General features: G+C 43.0%; 1 protein-coding gene across 1 annotated transcript in view; it reads left to right on the top strand.

Moving 5' to 3' along the window:
- The window catches only part of SORCS3 (sortilin related VPS10 domain containing receptor 3), a 578,941-nt gene that overhangs the window by 446,790 nt on the left and 111,957 nt on the right, over positions 1-20,194 (top strand). The window contains exon 8 of the mRNA XM_078077136.1: positions 12,566-12,655. Within this exon, the coding sequence (XP_077933262.1) occupies positions 12,566-12,655 (90 nt within the window). The remainder of the gene's footprint in view (positions 1-12,565; positions 12,656-20,194) is intronic.

The raw sequence follows: 20,194 nt of genomic DNA, 5'->3' as shown, positions 1-20,194 counted from the left end.
GAGCGAGGCATAGTACTAAGGCAATTTGTTGTTACGACATCCTACGAGGGAAGTCCTACTCTTACCTCCATTTCACAGAAGAGGCACAGAGAGGTAAAGTCCTTTTCCTAAGATCACACAGCCAGTAAAGAGTGGAGCAGAGATTTTGCCCTGTGCTTCCTGATACCAGTACACTCGTTCTGCTTTTTAAATGAGAGTCAGAGCCTAAATGTTCTTATGTTTTGAGCCAATTGGGTCAAGACATATGTAAGGGGCAGTAAGTAGGAGCAGAAACCTTTAACACAAAACATGTTTGTGGAGTCATTGAATGACTACAGAAGAAATGGCAGCAGAGAATCTTAGGATAGGAGTTGAAGAAAACCCTTGTGCTGAGGAAACCAGGATCCCGGATGTGAAGGAATGAGAAGCACAGGGGCATGAGATTCTTGAGTCCCTAGTTTGTGTCTGGCACAAGTTGGACCAATATGTTGTGAGTATGCCCACCCGTTTTAGGATGGAATTGAGATCTGGAAGCAGTTAACTGCTTTTCCCAAAGACCCCTAATAGCCAGTACGGGTGAGGGAGGTATAGAATCCATGTCTAGGCTTCTGATGCAAGGCTCTTTGTGAATTTTCACAACAAGGAACTAAATAAGTAACCAAAAAGGCTCAGAAAGATATATTTCTGGTAACCCAGCTATAACTCTTGGGGATTTTCTTGAAGCAGATCTACGTTCTTGATATGAAACACCTCTTCAAAGAGAAACAAATAAATAAATAAAATCTTAATAAGATTATTGAGCAGTGTGGTGTAAACTTTTTATTGGAAATGGTCAAGCAAAAACAAAGCGCAGTGTTTATGTCAGATACTGCACGGCAAAAACACTTAATAAAACCTACACACATCCACTGTTTCTTGGCATTCCTCTGAAGCACCACTTCGGGAACCAATGACCAGTGACCCACCCTCTTGGATCTCGCTTCCTGCAATCTCTCCAGATTTGCTATGATCTTTTTCTTCTTTCAAGATCCATCCCCACCTTATCCCCACCTTTTCTCTCCATCCCTCCCTTGGTTATGTAGAACACTTTAATCGTATCCTGGTTTACTCTATTGTTCCATCTTCAAATCCATCATCCCATTCAACAAACAGAAAGTCTTTCAGTGTTGAGAACCCATTCTTCTCCAAAGGCAGTGGGAGTGTCAATAACATTACATACATATATATGTATAATATGTATAATATAATACATTGTATGTATGTATAATACACACACATGCGTATATATATGTATGTACTCTATATTACAGGGTGTGTGTGTGTGTGTTGTGTGTGCACTGATTTTATGGTGATTCTAGAAGGAGCATGAAAATAAGTGGAGTAAAGTACTATGGTTCTGGGGGGTATTTCTCCAGCGCCTAGCCTTTACCCTGCCCAGGGTACCAGAGCATCATCACTGGTATTATGTTGTCATTTGTACATCTTATATGTTAGGCTTACTTTTTCAAAGAAATGGTAAACTCCACGAGGTTGCAGTCCTATGACTCCCATGGTACCTGATACAGCCTGGGCACAAGAGTGCTGAATAAGTTTTTGCTCACTGATTAGTATATGCAACATATAGTAGAATTGGGACCAGTATCCATCATGAAATGTCTAAACGTGAGCAGTGTTTAAGGAATGATGGGAATTTGGCCAGACCCTTAATTAACATGTGGATTCAGCAGTAGGTAGAGAAGAACATCTTGTAATCTGCTTCTCTGTTTCCCCCAAGAAAGCACACTCTCTTATCACCATGTTGTGTTGCCAAACACTCAAAGGAGTATTTGATGTAAAATCACGACCCACTTGTGAAAACCCATGCAATTATCTCCACTTTGTCTTTTTCTGATCTTGACTCAGCAGACACAGACTGAAGCAGCCTGGCAACATGAAAAGAGCCTGGGGATTCAAGGCAGAAGTTCTGTGGTTGGCTTTGAGCCTCACCTTTTAGTAACAAGGTGACCTAAAGTCAGGCCCCTTAATTCTGAAATGGGGATGTAATTAGACCTCCCTCACAGGGTTGTGCCCTGATCAAATGAGATTCAGTCCAATAATAAAAACTAATGGCAGAGAGTAGAGTCCTCTACAAATATTAGTTGTTATGACGTGGGTGCCAGGTACTAAGAGAGGGTAAAATGGGAATGTAGCACATTATCTACCATAGAAGATAATACAACAAGAGAACTAAAAGGTACCAGTTTCCCATAATTTAGAACAGCAACTGGTAAGTGCAACGAGAAGGCCACAAAAAAAGAGCCCTAAAAATCAGAGGAAGAAAAGATGAATTCCCACTGGGAAATTGGGGTGGGGAAGCTTCCTTAGGGAGGTAGTTTGTGATGCGAGTCACTATGATTTCATTGATGCTGGAGGCTTCTCATGATCTGGGTCATGGTAAACCCCTCCAGGTAATTGGTCCTAAATTAGCCATTCTTTGGAAAGGCTCTGCAGGAGACACTTTAGGCTTGTTCAGGGTTGCACAGTGTAGTGGATGTGGTCAGGATTTTGAGAGCCAAGTTCAAATCCAGACTCTGCCACTTTAGAGCTGCATGATCCCATGCATGTCAGTTAACTTACCAGTAGAGTGGGACTGCAAAGTGTCTCTTCCGTGTGGTCATTGTGGTCATTGCGCATGAGAGCAGACAGCGCATACAAAGTGTGAGCACAGAGCTTGACTCTCCCAGCGGTGCTTCTGCTGATGGAGGACAGGAAAGGCATGACATGGGAAGTACGGTGGGGAGGCTCCAAGTAGCAGTTGGCATTTCACAAATATTCATGGCTCTCTTGGGGAAGTGGTAGTGTTTCCTGAGAAACAGCTTGACAGGTGGTTTAAATCTGTCCACTGCTGTCCCAAAATTCACTCATGAGGCATGCAAATCCCATGTTGGCGAAGTTTTGCTGTCGTATCTAGCAGACCACACATATTTCCAAGGCCGCCTGGAAATCCCATGTCCCAAAGAAGCATCGTCCCTGCTTCTCTAGAAAATTAATGACTTTGTTTGCCTTGCCCTTTTAGGATATGTAAAATATCTTGAACATATCAATAAAATTAATCATTCTCTAAGTGGCTATATGTGCCTGCCATTCATCTTGTGTGGCTGAATGCACTTCTGTTCTTTATCTCTGCCCATCCCTTTCCTGCTTCTCTTGTGACGTTCCTTATTGCCCACCAGTCTGTGGATAGCTGTAGCCTCCCTGACAAATTTCAGTGCCCCCACAATCAATGGAGTGGGCCTATCTGTATCATCAGCTTGATTTCTGTCTTAGTCTGTTCATACTACTGTATAACAGTCTTATGTGCAGATAACAGAATCTGTCCCACCGTTCTGGATGCTGGAAGTCCAAGATCAAGGTACTGGTGGATTTGGTGGCTGAAGAGAGCCCATTTCCTGGTTCATAAATACGTGGTAGAAGGGGCAATGGAGCTCTTTAATAAGGGCACTAATCCCATCATGAGGGCCCCACCCTCATGACCTAATCACCTCCCAAAGGCCCCATCTCCAAATACCATCACACTGGGGATTAGGTTTCAACATAGGAATTTGTGGGGAACACAAACTTTCTGTCCACAGCAATTTTCCAGTGAAAATACTTCTAACATCTTTGCGTTTTTAGGTACATACCACAGGTCAATTATAACATTCTAATCATTACATTATAGAACACTTTACAGTTCCATGAAAGCATTTTATTATCTCATTTACTGCTCTGTAAGAGAAGGGTAATTATTTGCTCCCTTTTTATAGAACAATAGCCCTGAAACTCCAAGAGATTAGTTACCATGCCAAAATTGCATATCTGATAACTGGTTAAGCTGAAACTAGAAACAAAAACATTAGGTATACCAGGACCTTACGCCCTTCTTCCTTCTCCTTTCCCACTATTTTGTACTTATTTTCTGAAATTCTTGAATGCTAGAGAAAAGACAGAGGCTGGCTTGGGAAGATTTCAGTCAATGAATTGAGCTCATAACATCCACCTGTAGAAAGGAAAAAGGCTATGTGAGGTCTCAAGTCGAAGAGAAAACTTATGTAAGTGTAAGAAGACTATAGAGCTAGATTCCTTACAATATCTGCCCCGGCCTCCTTGGTCCCATCTTTCCTGGAGCCACATGAAGCTCACAGTCTGCCAGGAACAGGGCCATTTCTGAGAAAGGAAGGGGGAGATGTTTTGGTAAAGAGTTTTAACATGTCACTTTAGGGTTTCCATGGTAGTGCTTTCTTTTTTTAAGGTAGCTCTGGTATCCTGATCTAGAACACTCAAAGTAAACTGTTTAGTTTTTGGCTTTTTAGCTATTATTATATTAATTATATATGCATATATATATATGTGTGTGTATATATATATATATATATATATATATATGTAATTAATCAAGGTGTTCCCAACTTTTGTGCTCCAAGATGACAATTCAAGTCCTTATCTGTTCTTTTTTATTTTTGCATTTACCTTTGCTTTTTATCTGTCCCACTCCCGCCCCCAAAAAAAGAAAAAACTAGGAGAGGGAAGGCAAAGGACTTCCATCCATCCTGAAGGGTCAGATGCACATTCCAAGAACTTCTTTCCCTCCCTCTAAGTCATGAAAGCCAGAACACAAAGATAAGTCTTGGGGGCACCTGGGCGGCTCAGTCGGTTAAGCAGCTGCCTTTGGTTCAGGTCATGATCTCAGGGTCCTGGGATCGAGCCCCGTGTCAGGCTCCCTGCTCAGTGGGGAGCCTGCTTTTCTCTCTTCCTGCAGCTCCCCCAGCTTGTGCTCTCTTGCTCTCTCTCTCTCTCTCTCAAATAAATAAATAAAAATCTTAAAAAAAGAAGGTAAGTCCTACAGCCATTAATGGTTCAGTCTCTGGCACAAAACACATAGGTGTCTTATCCATGAAGTCATCCTTCCTTAAGGCCCCAAGAATTTCAGTCCTCTGTCCCTGGTCACTTCTGACCAGGTAGCCCATGTGGCTATGCCAGCACTTCCTAAAGCTCCAGTTGGCATATATAAACTGCCACCATGGTCAACCCCCAGCTGGCCCCAAGATGTTACATGGGTGCAGGCAACTGCCCTCTAGCTCAGCAGAGGCAAGTTCTATGCAGTGAGCACTTAGTATGCGCCGGCTTCAGGGCTAACACTTTTTATGTGCTGTACTGTGTTTACTCCTCATGACAACATGTTGATGGGTAATATTGATGTCTCCACTTTCCAGAAGAAAGGTTAAAGTAATTACCTGTCCAGGATCACCAAACCAGCAAGTGGCAGACGCAGGATTTAAGCACAAGTCTGGGATCCCAACCAATGTACTATAATGCTAAAAAATCAGAGGAAGAGTCCTCTTTGAAAAAAGTGTAATTGGAAACTTATCAAGTCCAGACCTTGATTGTATTTCAAAAAACAGACTCAGGTTCAGACGGACAGATTCCTCTTCTAGTGCTGTGGATGGTCTGGACATGTCTGCATAGGTGTCTTATCCACCATGCTTTTCTAACTCACCACCTTTTCTCTCCCTTCCTACCATTCCCAGCTGGCAGTGAAGGTTCCAAGAAGCCTTGGCAAGGGTTGGTGAAGGTGGCAGTTCTTTGTCAGTATGTTTTGGCCAACCTCAGTATTCACCTTCCCTCCAGCCCCTCCCTTAGACACACACACACACACACACACACACACACACACACACACACACACTACAAATTGAGAGCATTATATTGGCTTCAGTGTCGACTCTCTTATTCCAAATCTATTCTTGGTGAGGTTATTTTGGGGTTGTTACGTTAGGGCCCCAGTAAAAGATTTTATTGTGTTAGGGCCCCAGTAAAAGATTTTATGTGCAAATCTGTTTCAAAGGAGGTTCAGCCTCAGCACAGTGTATGCATGGTAGGTAATAGACCCACTCTTTCTAGAAACAGGCAGATAAAACTGCATATTACATTAATATCACACAGCCTCCAGGACATAAAATGAGCAAACACCAGTTTGACAAACACTAAATTCAACATCAAAGAGTCTAGCAGAGGAGATGGCTTGCTGGTAAGATGTCGTGTTGTTCCAAATGCCATCCCACAAATTTGGATTCAGACCTCTAGTGTGGTGCCTTAGCAAAACATTTTTGGAAAATGAGCTTAAGTTGGCAAGGGCAATGTGACGTGCCGTGCAGAAGCCCCCAGGACCTCCCAACACTTAGGGCAACTTCCTGATGAGACCTGTGGCTATTTATCGACTTTGTGGTCCAGCATTCAAATCCTGCTCCTTTGTTCTTGAAAAAGAAATGTGATCTTGGAAGGAATTATGTAGGTGGAGAGGAAGAGAAAGGCCTAACAACGTCAAGATTTATTTTAAATAATCTGAATAGAATTAATGAGCAAGGAAATTAGAAAAGTTAATTGTGCATCCTAACAACTGTGGGGTTCCCTTTTGTTTCCTGAAGGAGGAGGGCATGCTGCAGAGGCTGTGTGGGAATCACTGATGGAGGCCCGTACAGGTGGCCACTTCTCTTGCTTAGGCAGGTTAGTCACATCATATTGGGCCCAGCAAGGTCCTCTAGCTGAGAAACCTTCTAAATGTCATTTCCTACATTTCTTGTGCAGCCGAAATTCTTTCCACTCTGATCCCTCTTATTCACAAATTCTAGTAGCAACACTGTTCGCTCCCGTGCAACAATAGAGCATTGATTTCTCAGGGCTGAGACACTGATATGATCCCTCACATAAAAAGATCTGCCTTGTTGGTAGGCATCTTACCTGGGAAGTGGGAAGTTGAGTGACATGGGATCCATTCCCCTCCACAGAGGTTTGAAAACCTGACCAAGCCTGAGGGACCAGCATAAGCTTTGCAGTCAGATAAACTTGGGTTCAAATTCCAGCTTCACCATTTACTTGCTGTGTGTCTTTGAGTATGTTGTGTAACTTCCCCATGGCTCAGTTTCTCACCTGAACATAAAATAGAAGGCTAATATGTTCGGAGGAACAGGGCTTGGCATATACTAAATACTCAGAGAATGTTATTAATATTTATACCTTGTAGGGTACTACTAATATTACTAACAACAATAATAGTAATTATTACTAGTGTGGCTATTAAATAATATCATGAATATAAAGCACTCAACAGAGTGGACACCTGAAAATGTTATTTTTTGCTTCTCTTTTCAGATTACCTATGCCCACTTATGAGTTCTAGAGATATTACAGGTTTTCTTCTATCTATGGCAGAAACAGGCTCAACATGACTCCAGGCGCTTTGGTTCCTTTTTTTTTTTTTTTTTTTTTGCAGATTTCTCTCTCTCCTCCAGGGCAAGCTATCTTCCAGAATCAAGGAGAAATGAAAAAATAAAAGATATGTCAGGTTAGACTTGGCTACGGCAAGAATGGGAACAAGTCAGAAGAGACAGATGTGTTTAATGGTCAGTGCATTTGTCCAAAGGAATCATTTTCACTGGCCAGGAGCCCAGTTAAACCTGTAAAATGGAAATCCAGAAAATCAGATTAACGAGCCAGTCATTAGTGAGGAAAAGACCCAGCTAATTCAGTGTTTAGCATGACGGATGGGCCCAGAGCAAATAATTGGATGATATTCATCATATGTAAAATAAAAGGTGTCACTGAAAGGGAAAATGGTAATAATCTCTGGGATTTACAATGCCAGCAGATTTGCTTGTGAGGAAGAGAAAAGTTCATCAAAATAGATTAATAGTCGCTAAACTTCATTCTTTCCTTGTGTGTTTGCCAGAGAATCATGCAAATAATAGTGGAGAGGCAAATGCATCAGCTTGGTATCCTCCCAACACCCTGAGGATCTGGCTCCCAAAGTGGGGAGTACTGGAGATAAGTTCCTGTGACCACCGAGGGACTGGGTGGGAATGGAGAGCTCCTCTGTGAGTCCATGGTTTAGTCACTAAACAACAGAGGAAATCACACCCAAAGTGTTTCTGGTTGAGTGGATTAATCCCCGCAATTTATTATTCAGTTTGTCAATGAGTATTGAGCCCCTGCTCTGTACCTGATATTTTGGGGGTGCACTTATTCCTAGTTAAGGGCTTGGACACAGGGGAGGGTCACAGATTGGCTGTAACAATGAAAAGCTGTGTGATGTCGAGCAGGTTAGTTGACCACTCTGAGCCTCAATTTCCTGACCTGTAGAGGTACTATATATTACATCAGATATAATTAGAATCAAATAAAGTGTGGTGCATAAACTGCTTATTGTCCCATTTTCTGTGTAATAAGCTTTCATTGCATGGTAGTTATTATGAATCTTGTTCTTATTACCTCGCATCCTCTCTTCTATGAAGACATCATTTTTAAGATAAGTCATCAATGTCATAACAGATTTTCTGGAATATGAAGAAAGATAAACATATATACACATGCCAGTTACGGAGATTTTTGTATGTTTTTAAAAAAACATCTTCAAGTCAAGAAAATGTATTGTTGTTACAGTGAGACGAGTGAGGTGAATGGAGACCCTTCTTAGTCCTAGCAGGAGGGATAACAGGTCTAGAGCCAAACTTTGCTAGGTTCAAATTCGTCTTATCTTGGGCAAGTCACTCAGTACCTTATAGTCTCTGAAGGGTTGATATGAGGATTAAACTGGATAATTTATATAATGGCTACATGCAGTTCTGGAGCATGGTAAGTGAACTCCATCGATGACCATTGTGTCATTACTTTTATTATTATGTATTCACCAATCACTTGCCACGAGACCAGCACTGCCTAGGAATCAGGGAGGTTGAAATCTTATAAGAAGACATGGAGGAAAGATTGAAGGACTTTGTGTCCCACAAGAGTAAATGTTGAAAGGGCTGTAGGAATAGAGAGAACAGAGTTGAGAGGAGAGAGAAATTGTAATGAATTGGTGGCATCCAAAACCCTTCTATGAACCCATGAGTCTTACAGTGAGGTTAAACCATGAATTAGATGGTAGCAGGTACAGAGAAGCATACAACCAGGACAAAGCAGAACTGTAGGAGCCGGCTTGGTATCACTGGCAGATACTCTGGTATCATAGGTACTGGAAGAACCTCTGGGCTCCTGGGGCTTCATCAGCCCCTTAGTGGTTTGGTTCATCCCATCATGTATCTGGAGTGTAATCTCCATCTTGATTACTCAAACACAAAGTCCCTCAGGTTATGTGTGTGAGCTTGTGAGAGAGAGGGTCTGTGCTTGTGCAGGGCTGTATCAGGCATGGCTGGGCTGAGTTCCCGAGTTGGTGGGGTCCATCACCCTGTTGAGGAGAACACTCTGTTCTCCTTTGGCTCTTGGTGATTTGGAAACCCAAAGGGACCCAGTTTTGTTCTATGGCGCTGATCAGATGCTTGGCGATGCTCTCACCTTATTCTCTATGGAGCCAACTGGATCTTCTCAGGAGAAGCTTCTTTTAATTGCTATGCTCTGGCCAGCATTCAGTGACAGGACTAGCCTTCTCTGATGCCGCTTTTCTTCCCCAAGGCAAGCTTGGTGACATTTATGGTGTCCTGTAGAGAGCTGTTTTTTAAGCATATGATAAGTGACCAGAGCGTATACTTTGGGGTTTAAAAACTTCATTACTGGGTATGAGATCTCCTTTGGGGGTGATGAAAATCATTTAGAATTGGGTAGAGGTTGTGTAACACTGCAAATGTGCTAAATGTCACTGAATTGTACATCTTTAGATGGTTATTTTTATGTAATAGGAATTTCACCCCAATTAAAAAAAAAGTTATCATCATTGTCAACACAAAATCAGGAAAATAGCTATATCTGAGAAGGAGGCCAGGGTCAGGACAGGTGTAGGGCATGGAAGCACTTTAGAAGTGTATGTCAATTGTCTTTAAAGTTCTAGTTCTGAGCTGCTCGGAGTGGGGTCCCCAGACCAGCAGCATCAACATTATCTGGAAACTCATTAGAAAAGACAATTCTTGGGGCGCCTGAGTGGCTCAGTTGGTTAAGCGACTGCCTTCGGCTCAGGTCATGATCCTGGAGTCCTGGGATCGAGTCCCGCATGGGTCTCCCTGCTTGGCGGGAAGCCTGCTTCTCCCTCTGACCCTCCCCCCTCTCATGTGCTCTCTCTCTCATTCTCTCTCTTTCAAATAAATAAATAAAATTAAAAAAAAAAAAAAGACAATTTTTGGACCTCACCCCAGATTGATCAACTCAAAGACTCTGTAGGTGGGGCCCAGGAGTCTGAGTTTTAAGCAGCTTTCCAAGTGATTCTGATGCAGCTCAAGTTTAAAAACTACTGTTCCAGTTCTTGGGTTGAGAGGCGTACATGTGTTGGTTTTATAATTTATGATTAAAACACTAATTCAAAAAGATGATATGCATGCCTATGTTTATTGCAGCATTACTTACAAGAGCCAAATTATGGAAGCAGCCCAAGTGTCCATCAATAGATGAGTGGATAAAGAAGATGTGGTATATATATACAATGGAACATTACTCAGCCATAAAAAATAATGAGATCTAACCATTTGCAACAACATGGATGGATCTAGAGAGTATTATGCTCAGTGAAATAAGTCAGTTAGAGAAAAACAAATACCATATGATTTCATCCATATGTGGAATTTAAGAAACAAACAAATGAACAAAGAAGAAAAGACAAACCATAAAACAGACTCTTAACTACAAAGAACAAACAGATGGTTGCCAGAGGGGAGCTGAGTGGGCGGAATGGTGAAATAGGTGATGGGGATTAAGAGGATACTTATCTTGATGAGCACTGAGGAATATATAGAATTGTTGAATCACTATATTGTATACCTGAAACTAACATAACACTGTATGTTAGCTAGACTGGACTTAAAAAAATAAGAGAGAGAGGGAAAGGAAGGAAGGAAAGAAGGAAAGAAGGAAGGAAGGAAAGGAAGGAAGGGAGGGAGAAAGAAAAATAAACAAATAGGATCAAACAAGGACTAGTGGTGATTGTGTATTTAGTACCAAAGATTATATTTTAATCTGATTCTATGCAGTCGAAATTTATTTTAAAAAGAAAAAGCCTTCTTAGCAACTCATTGATCTTAATATGTGAATGCCCCACTTCTAAGCCAGTGCAGAACGATATAGATTCAGAACAGATGCCTTATCAAAAAAACAAAAACCAGGGGCACCTGGGTGGCTCAGTCTGGTAACTGTCTGCCCTTGGCTCAGGTCATGATCCCAGGGTCCTGGGATCGAGCTCAGTGTCAGGCTCCCTGCTCAGTGGGGAGTCTGCTTCTCCCTCTCCCGTTGCCCCTCTCCCTGCTTGTGTGCTCTCTCTTTCAAATAAATAAAATCTTAAGAAAAAACAGAGAAACAAAAGTCCTGGAATACAAGAGATGAATGGCTCTGATTAGGAAATAGAGATGTGGGGATAGAGCTGAACGCTAGGGACCAAACCAGTCTCTCCTCTTGATTCATAGCTTAAGTCTTTGCACCAAGTTTTTTCCAAGGTTCTGCCTTCATGTGGACTCTAACATTTGCTCTGCCTGGCAGTCTGTGTGCTTCCAGTCTGTGCAGAGCTAGGGAGAGCCATGGGAGATGCCATCTCTTGGAGTGAGGAGCAATGGGTGGTTTTCAATAGAGATGTGACACCTCGCCTGTTCTCCACAGCCGCTGTGGATGGGCGCCAGGTTTGGACTGGAGTGGGAGGACCGGCCCGCCTCCAGCAAGTGCTTGGTGAGAACAGAGCAGAGGCCTCCAGTAATTGCCTCCTCGGCACAGAGGCCGGGTTGCTATTGTCGTCCTGCTATTTTCTCTGAACAGCCTCTGGTGTCATCTCTGGTGAATATTAATGTCCCCCCGAGTTAGGGCGATTGGGCTGAGAGCAGCCATCTGCAGGGCTGTGCCATGTTGGTAGGACTTTTCAACAAGCCCAGGCCAGAGGACCATTTCTTGGAGTGGCTTCCAGGTTCCTATAAGAATCCATCCTTCCCAAGTGAGATTACAGAGCTTGACTCCCCCAGCCATCAGATGGCGGAGCTGGGACTCAGACCCAGCATTTCTCACTTCCCGATCCAGTGTTCTTCCTCTGACCCTCGATTCCTTTCAATAACTTGCACATGGAAAGAACCAAAAAGCACCCACTCAATGCATGGATTTGTAAATATGAAGGAAAAAAAAATTGTGCTCAGATCAGAAATGAAATTAATTTCAAAGTAACAAGAGCTTTTGAGCAATAGTAGTTATTTAGATTCAGAAAAAAAATCTATTTCACAATCATGTCATGATGACAATGGATTAGAAACTTCTTTTAAGGCAGAATAAATCAATCTTTGGTACATCCCACCCACATCAGTAGCTTCTGTTTGCAGTTGAAACTATTTATTAGGTGTGTACATATGCAGAGCACAGTGACCAAATACAGAGTCTCTGCTCTCACCGAAAATGCCAACCACTGGGAAACACTGTTGTCATTGCTCGTTTGTTGTCTAAATGTCATGACATGGGAGCAACTCAGTGCTGTGGGACTGGAGGCTCAGGGCCAGCAAGGGATACTCTCTGAAAGGTTATCACAAACCTATTGTGGCTGTTGATGGAGAAGCTAATACTTTCCAACTTGGCCATGATCCCTGGTGCCATCTGACTTCTCTGTGTTTCTCTTATGATCCAGGTGACAACTGGTGGAAGAGCCAGCTACTACGTGTCCTATCGGAGAGAGGCCTTCACCCAGATAAAGCTGCCCAAGTACTCCCTGCCCAAGGTATGTCCAACCTGCTGCCCTGGGTCCTGTCCGACAAAGCAGCAGGGAGAGGCCACCACATTGGATGGCAGGGAAGTTTGACTTCTGCCTGGGAGACAAGCTGGCATTGAACCTGACTTGCCACTGTGGGACTCTGGCCTCTGCTGATGGCCCTGAACCTGGGTTCTCTATTCCTCTCTCAGCAGGGTATATAGGCAAGAGCTTTGATTCCCTGTATCTCATACATCCTGTATCACTTCAGTCCCTTCTGGGAGTTCCTCCCTCTTGCAAGGGCCTTACTGCCAAATAGAGGGACAGGCTCAGAAGGGCCCAGAGGGAGCCCAGACACTTTATTGTATGTGTGCATAAAGGTGCACAGGTGAGTCTTGTGGAGTTCATGCTTCTCTCCACATTTTAAAGCCAAATGTAAATGCACTGCCTATGTTTCTGCTCCTTTCTGCCACTATGAGTAATTAAAAAGGAATAATTTATTATAACGTTAATATCAAATGATGGCATTTTAACTCCTCTATTGGAAAATCATAAAACTTACCCTGTGGATTCCATCCCTTGTGAACAATGACTTCTTGGAGGAGCTGGATCTTAGAACCTCAGTCTGAACATGGACAGGATATAATTGCATCACCTAATGAGGCTGCAAAAAAAAAGCCAAGTCTCTGGTTGGACGCATCTCAAATGTAATGTTGCAGAGATTTGGGTCTGTAAACTGGTGCTGGGAAACATCATGAAAGGCTAAATGAGTACCAAGGTGGGAGGGATTATGGGACAAGAAGGTGGGTAACTGTCTACCCCTGGTTGTTTTATTCATTCATTCATTCATTCATTCATTCATTCATATATGCATGCATGAATCCATTCATTTGTTTGATCCTTCTTTTATTCATCCATTGAACCGTTCTTTCTCCCATTTAGGCTTTTACTCTGTGCCAGGCACTAAATTAAGCTCTATGGAGAGAGTAGAAAAGAAGCCACAAATGGTGTCTGCCTTCATGGAGCTTATATTCTGGTTGAGAAGAGAGACATTGAACAAACAATTGTAGGTGTAGGAAGTGTTATAGGGATAGAAGTTCAAGGACCATTGTGACATAATAGGTGGAGCTTACCTATATGGATACTGAGGACAAGTTTCCTAAGAAGGTAAGGTTTAAGATGATATATAAGAGGATTAAGGAGTTAACCCTGCAAACAAGGATTGGAAAACCAATAGAAAAGACACAAACAGGCCCTATTTTAAGAGAGAGAATATGGTTCATTCAACAAAATGAAACATCATCTCAAGAGACTGGGTTGCAGAGAGAGAGAGAGGAGGCTGATGGGATGAGCAGGGACTGTATTAAGTAGCCTTGGGGGCCATGGGATCAATTTCTCATTTTCTCTACCCTCTCTGTGACTGGTTGGTATGAGACCATTATATAGCATTGTGATTACAGGATGTACCCATCAGATATTCTAAGCCCAAGCAGGAAAGGAGTATCCCTGCTTGGAGAAGATGAGGAAAGGGAAGTTCGTAATCATGTTCTTTCTGAAGGAGAAAGACCCCTTGCAGTAACTTGATGATTTCCATGTATTGGCTCAGGAGAAGCATTTCGGGAACTTTCCAAACCATATCCCCTGTGTAAGGTCTGTTCTGTCTCTGCATTGTGTGCATATCTTATGTATTTTTAACCTTCCGAGGAAAACAAACAGTTTGCTCCCCTGGGCAGTGTGGCTGCAGGTGGGGACAAATGAAGCCTGGGATTGATCACAACCCTGGAACACTCCATTAACGATCAGTAACCCCATGGCAATTTATCGTGGTGGAGTACCATCCATGCGGCCCCTTTTATAGAAGTCCATCCAGAGCAGCTTCATTAATATGAGGGCTGCTGTGAAAATAGCTGGATGGTTATCGATCCCCTTTATTAGCCAGCATTGGCTCAGATTTTCCTAGCCTAGGCCAAGGAGGTGAGGACAGAGGGGGTGGGAGTGTTTAAAAATGGAAATGGCTTTTGAGCAAGTTGTTGCTGTTCCAGGAGCTGCGGCTGCTGTTGGGTATCTTGCTTAAAAACAAGAACAAGGAGAAGCTCCCTGTCATCACTGCCCTCACACCTCTCCTCCCAGCCTGTCTGTTCAGAACATGCTCCCCTGGGGCACTCCGTGGCTTGGAGTGTTTTGCAGAGAATGAAATGAACACCATTAATAATGAGTGGCATTATTAGGAGCGGCAACCTTGTGCTGAGTCCTCCATAACCAGTCCCTGGGCATGGGTGGGGGGGAGGAAGGGTGGGACATGGAAGGCACATACCAGCAGGGGGCAAGGAGGCAGATGACAGGGAGCCATGGTAGCCTGGCCTAAAGGCAATGGAGCTTCTGAGCAAGAAGCCCTTAGCTTTCTTTCCCTCTCTGCCACTTGCTTATCCAGGAGCCCAGGTCTTCTTATCTGTGAAATGGGCATCGTAGTACCATTGAACTTCACTGAGCCCAGTGCTTCTGGAGAACAGCGAGGTTTAAGAAATACCCAACTCTTTTGTGTTCCTGGAGGTGGCTCACTGCAAAAAACCACTCTTCCCCCATGCGCCTCGCTAAGATGCAGAAACCTGCCTATTTACCTTTGACGGGACCAAATCCTCACTCTTTATTTATAAATGGTTAACTGAACTCTTTGTCCCCACTGGGGGACAATCTGGACAAAATGCTGGCTAATTTGACTTGACCAGACTTAGTCTGGCTTTTCACCTTCCCTGCCTAGCGCCTGAACTTTGACCCACTCCTGGGCGCTCAAGCAGGCACTAGAACTCAGAACAACCCCTGTTAACCACACTCCTGAAAGTCACCTGACTGTAAGGAGGACGGTTTCCTGTTCAATGGCCCCCTCTCGCGCCACCTGCTCACCCTGCTCCCCACACCCAGTTCTCTCTAGCCTTGTTTTACTTTCTCTACATAAAAATAATTCTTTCCTGCCTTCACTCTGAGGGGCTTGCAGATACGATAGCCAGAGTGTTCTCCCTATTGTAATAGTCTTGCAAATAAAGGCTCTCCCTACCTAAGTCTGGGTTTGCTTTAGTTGAAAGTAGAATGTTTAATCCCACTTTGAATAATAAAAGGGAGGAGAGGGAAATATGCTTGAGAAAATTTATTATAATGATAATGACAGTGATATTAACCTTTTCCTTAATTTCCTTAGGACAGTTTTCCTTAATTTTTACATTTCCCCAAATACTGATTTATCCTTCTTTGCTGTGTCGCAGTCACACTCTTAAAATGTTATCTGTAATTCTAATTTCTTTTGTCGCTTCCTATCCTCTCTTCAACCCACTGTCAGCTGCCTTCTGCTTTCCCACACCCCTCTCCCCACTATTCCACCAAAAATCCTCTAGCCATTGTTACCAGGGAGCACCTCCATGCCAAATCCAATAGACATTTCTACAACTTTATCTTGTTTTTTTTTTTTTTTTTAAACCTTTCTGGAGCTTTTGACACTGTTGGAAAAGAATCCATACCTGATACTCTTCCCTGTGGAGTATTTTATTCTGATTCACTTTTCTGGATCTCCTTCCCCTGCCACCCTTAAATGTTGATGATCCTAAGTTCTCCTGGCATTCTGCATGGTTCCTAGGTGACCTTATCCCTTCTCTTCATATTGGTGATGTCTATATCCATAGTCCCATCCCATACTCACTGAACCCTGGACTGCTTTTTTGAAGTACCTCCCCTGAAAGATCCCATTTTAAAACTCTATAACTGAGGGGCACCTGGGTGGCTCAGTTGGTTAAGCAACTGCCTTCGGCTCAGGTCATGATCCTGGAGTCCCGGGATCGAGTCCTGCATCGGGCTCCTTGCTCAGCAGGGAGTCTGCTTCTCCCTCTGACCCTCCCCCCTCTCATGTGCTCTCTCTCATTCTCTCTCTTTCAAATAAATAAATCTTAAAAAAAATTAAAAAAAAAACCTCCAGAACTGAGCTCAGCTTCTCTACCTTATATTATATCCCTAAAATTTCATCCTTCTCCTGTGTGTACTTATTCCATCTATTCATTCATACAGAAACTTTTATTGGATAGCTACCATGTGCTATCAATACTTAGTAAGTGCTAGAAATGAAGTGATACATAAGAAAGACACAGTGTCTGCCCTCTGGGAGCTTATGGGCTCTAATGAGAGAGACTGGCATAGAATAAATAATTACACACATATTTAATTATGAGTATTTGATTATGATTGTATGAGCACACTAATAAGAAGCAGAGGATTTTGTAAGTCAGATATCTGACATATTAAAGATATGCCCTTTTCCTTTATCCCCTATGGGTTCTGCCTCCCTGATATTTCACCAGTCCATTTCATAGGGTTCTCATGGAAGACCTGCTTCGTTAGTTTAGGCCCTCCCTAAGATTGTTACAGCCACCTCGTAAGCCTTCCCCCTGCCCCACCGAAATCCACCTTTCACGCTGCCTCTGTGACAAATGTGATCACACAATGAAGCTGGTCTTCCCCAACCAAATCTCTGCATTGGTCAGTTCTAATTCTCCCTTTTTCCTGCTTAAAATCTTGTGCTAGTTTTGTATTTCCTTCTGGGTAAAACTTAGGTGTGCCCTGCAGAGCCCCGTAAGCGTGGCCACTGTCTGTCCTCACCTTCCTCAGGGAAAAACTGCTTTCAAGCCACTCAGGTTCCACACATTTCCATGGATTGCCCCCCCCCCCCCCATCTATAAGCCTTTGTATTCCTATCAGTACCTGTACCGGGGACCTTAGTCAGCTTCAGAGAAGGCCAAGAGTGTATGACATTCCCACCACCACTGGGCATCTGCTTGAGGTCAGGTTCTACATCTTGGTCCTCTCTGCATTTCTGTTATAACGTCTGGTGCATGGCTGATGCTGAATAGCATGTGTGTTTTTATAATGAATGCGGTTACATTCAGCCCAGATTACATGAAAATGTTTCAATCACGGGGAAGTGTTTTCACCATTGTTTACCTATGAAGTCTCACGTTTAGGTTTGCGAAAGGCAGCTATGATTCCTCCAGATTAATGGGAGGGCATAGGGGGAGTGTTATTTATAATTGTTCTCCATATAAAAACATGAATGTGGTTATGTCTGATGCTGTCCAAGTTCCAGTTTAGTAAAGTCCCAATCAGAATTTACTTACTGCTTTTCCCCACTTTGGTGTCTCTCTTCATCACCAGTCAGATCTCACCCTGCATGTTCTCAGGAGTAGGAAGAATGTCTTTGATTTTTTTTTTGGAAGGAGGTGGCACATGCTTTGGGGTTAGATTGAGATCACAGGATTCAAGAAATACACTTAATTATCATTCAGATCCCTATTTGACCAATGTTACTGAAAATGCTTTTATTTCTTCTTGAACATTTAGTATTCTGGTTATTATTTGTTGATCCCTATTCAACTAGAAGATCTATTTGGAGAGAGGACACGTAGTTCAGAGCTTTTTCAAAGAGTGATGACCCAGACTGCATGCACCTGACTTGTCTGGAAGGCTGGTTCAGATGGTAGGATTTAAGCCTTCACAACCAGACACACTGACTCAGAACCTCAGGCAGTGGGACATGGGAGTCTGTGTGCTCTTAGGATCTCCAGGTCATTTTGATGCATATAGAGTTATACTCCCACTGATAACAGAGTTTAGCTTCTTGATTCAGATAGTCTTGGGTTTAAATATTAGTAATACCATTTATTAGCTAAGTGACTTACGGAAATTAAGAACTTTTCAAGCCGACTCCGCAGCGTCCTGGCTGCTAGAGAGCACCCTGTGCCCCAGAGCCTGCAGCGCCCACACGCCACGCGATACACCCCCACTCACAGCTAAGCTGGCTACCTTTCATCCCGACCATGCCCCCGTGTTTTAAGTTGTTGTTTCCACTTCTTTTACATTAGTTTAGTCTAAAATAACTTAGCTCATTCATTTTTATAACCAAAACATCTGGGAAAAGCCCAGCATTTCTACTGCATTTTTAACAGGGTAAATGAATTTAATCTATATTTCCTGCAGCTGCTGTTTCCCCTCCTACTGGGTTCTCGGGCTTTCATTCCACACCAACACAACACAATTTCATCACAGGGTTTTTAAGAGGAAGCCTTATTTCCATTTTCAAGCAGCTCAGTGGGGGATCCTGTAATTCTATAAGGTGTGTAAGCACGAATGAGCTAGTGAGGTCTGTCAAGGTGACCTAGGGAGTTCAAGGTCAGACGCTGAGATCTGACAGATTCTCCAATAAAAAGATCCAGATTGCTTCTCACTTTTCCCACCTCCTCGTTGTCCAAATTGAATGAGCTTGCTCCTTTTGAAAAATGTCTTGGAGTAGCGCTCCACAGTTGTGATATTATAAACATTGCTACCTCCTTTTATTGCTGAAATCATTTCTGGGAAAGGTTGGTCAAACAAGGTAAAAGCTAGACCCAGCCTGGTGATTTACTCACTGTCAGCTCCAATTGCCCGTGCCCCTACTATGAATGCTTGCCACCACGGTGACCAGGGTCCTCTCCTGCCTTCTCAGGATGCCATTACTCTTTGCCATATATACCTGTGTAGTTACGAATTTTTTAACTGCATCCATTATGTCCAGTGTTCATCTGTGTCAACATTTCCTCCTGACAGCATGAATTCCTTAGGGAAGGACTTGAGTTTGTGATCATCTTTGTACGGCGCCTAGCCACATACGAAAACTGGCTTTTATAAACTCTTTTGAATTGTGAACTGATTAGATTTGATTTTAGAAATGTTCTAGTCCAAGTATACAAACTAAAGTGACTTCAGGGACCAGGAAGTTAACATGAATATGTAAGAGGCAGGTTATAAGAACATTTGGGTACTTAAGGCTGAGTCTTCCTGAGTGCTGACTTCACCTAAAAGACCACACCATCAGGTATTCAGTAGAGGCTGTGGTCAGACCAAACATTTATGATTCACATTCATCACATGGGTCATAGGATTGCAACTTCTGATCTGGAGGCTCTATATCCAGATGGTTAGAAGCTCACAATTAGGTTAGAGCCCTACAACGGAGGTTCAACACTTGGTTCTGCCACTAACTGGTTATGTAATATGAAGCAAGTTGGCAAACCTCTGCATACCTTAGTTTATTCCTCAGTAAAATGGGAATAATACTACCTCTGTTGTAGAATTATTTGGATTTTTACTGAAATAATACATTTAGATGACTTAGAATAGTGCTCAGATGTTAGCTATTTTTAGCGGTAGCCCAACCTCTTCAGTATTTTGGTGAGCAAATTGAAGCTCAGGGACACAGACACATCCTGCATCATATAGCTAACTTCTAGCAGAGTTCCTACTAGGACCCAGAACACTAAATTCCAGGTTGAGTATCCTTTCTGCTATTATCAGTGATTTTCAAATATTATTTTATTAGCGGCAGAACCTCCCTCACCTTTTACTCCCCAAATATCACGCAGAACTCCAGGATAAAACAGATTCAAGGGGTGCCGCTCTGGTTGAAAGAGCTGGAAGCCCAGAGCCCTGCCCACTGGCTCTGCCTCCCTGCCACCCTTCTCGAAATCCCTATGACTCTGAAGATCCTGAAGAGAAGTT

Source organism: Halichoerus grypus, chromosome 7 (assembly GCF_964656455.1).
Source record: "Halichoerus grypus chromosome 7, mHalGry1.hap1.1, whole genome shotgun sequence".
In the NCBI taxonomy this organism is placed as follows: domain Eukaryota; kingdom Metazoa; phylum Chordata; class Mammalia; order Carnivora; family Phocidae; genus Halichoerus; species Halichoerus grypus.
The sequence above is the reverse complement of the archived record's forward strand: the minus strand, read 5'-3'. Positions and strand labels throughout refer to the sequence as shown.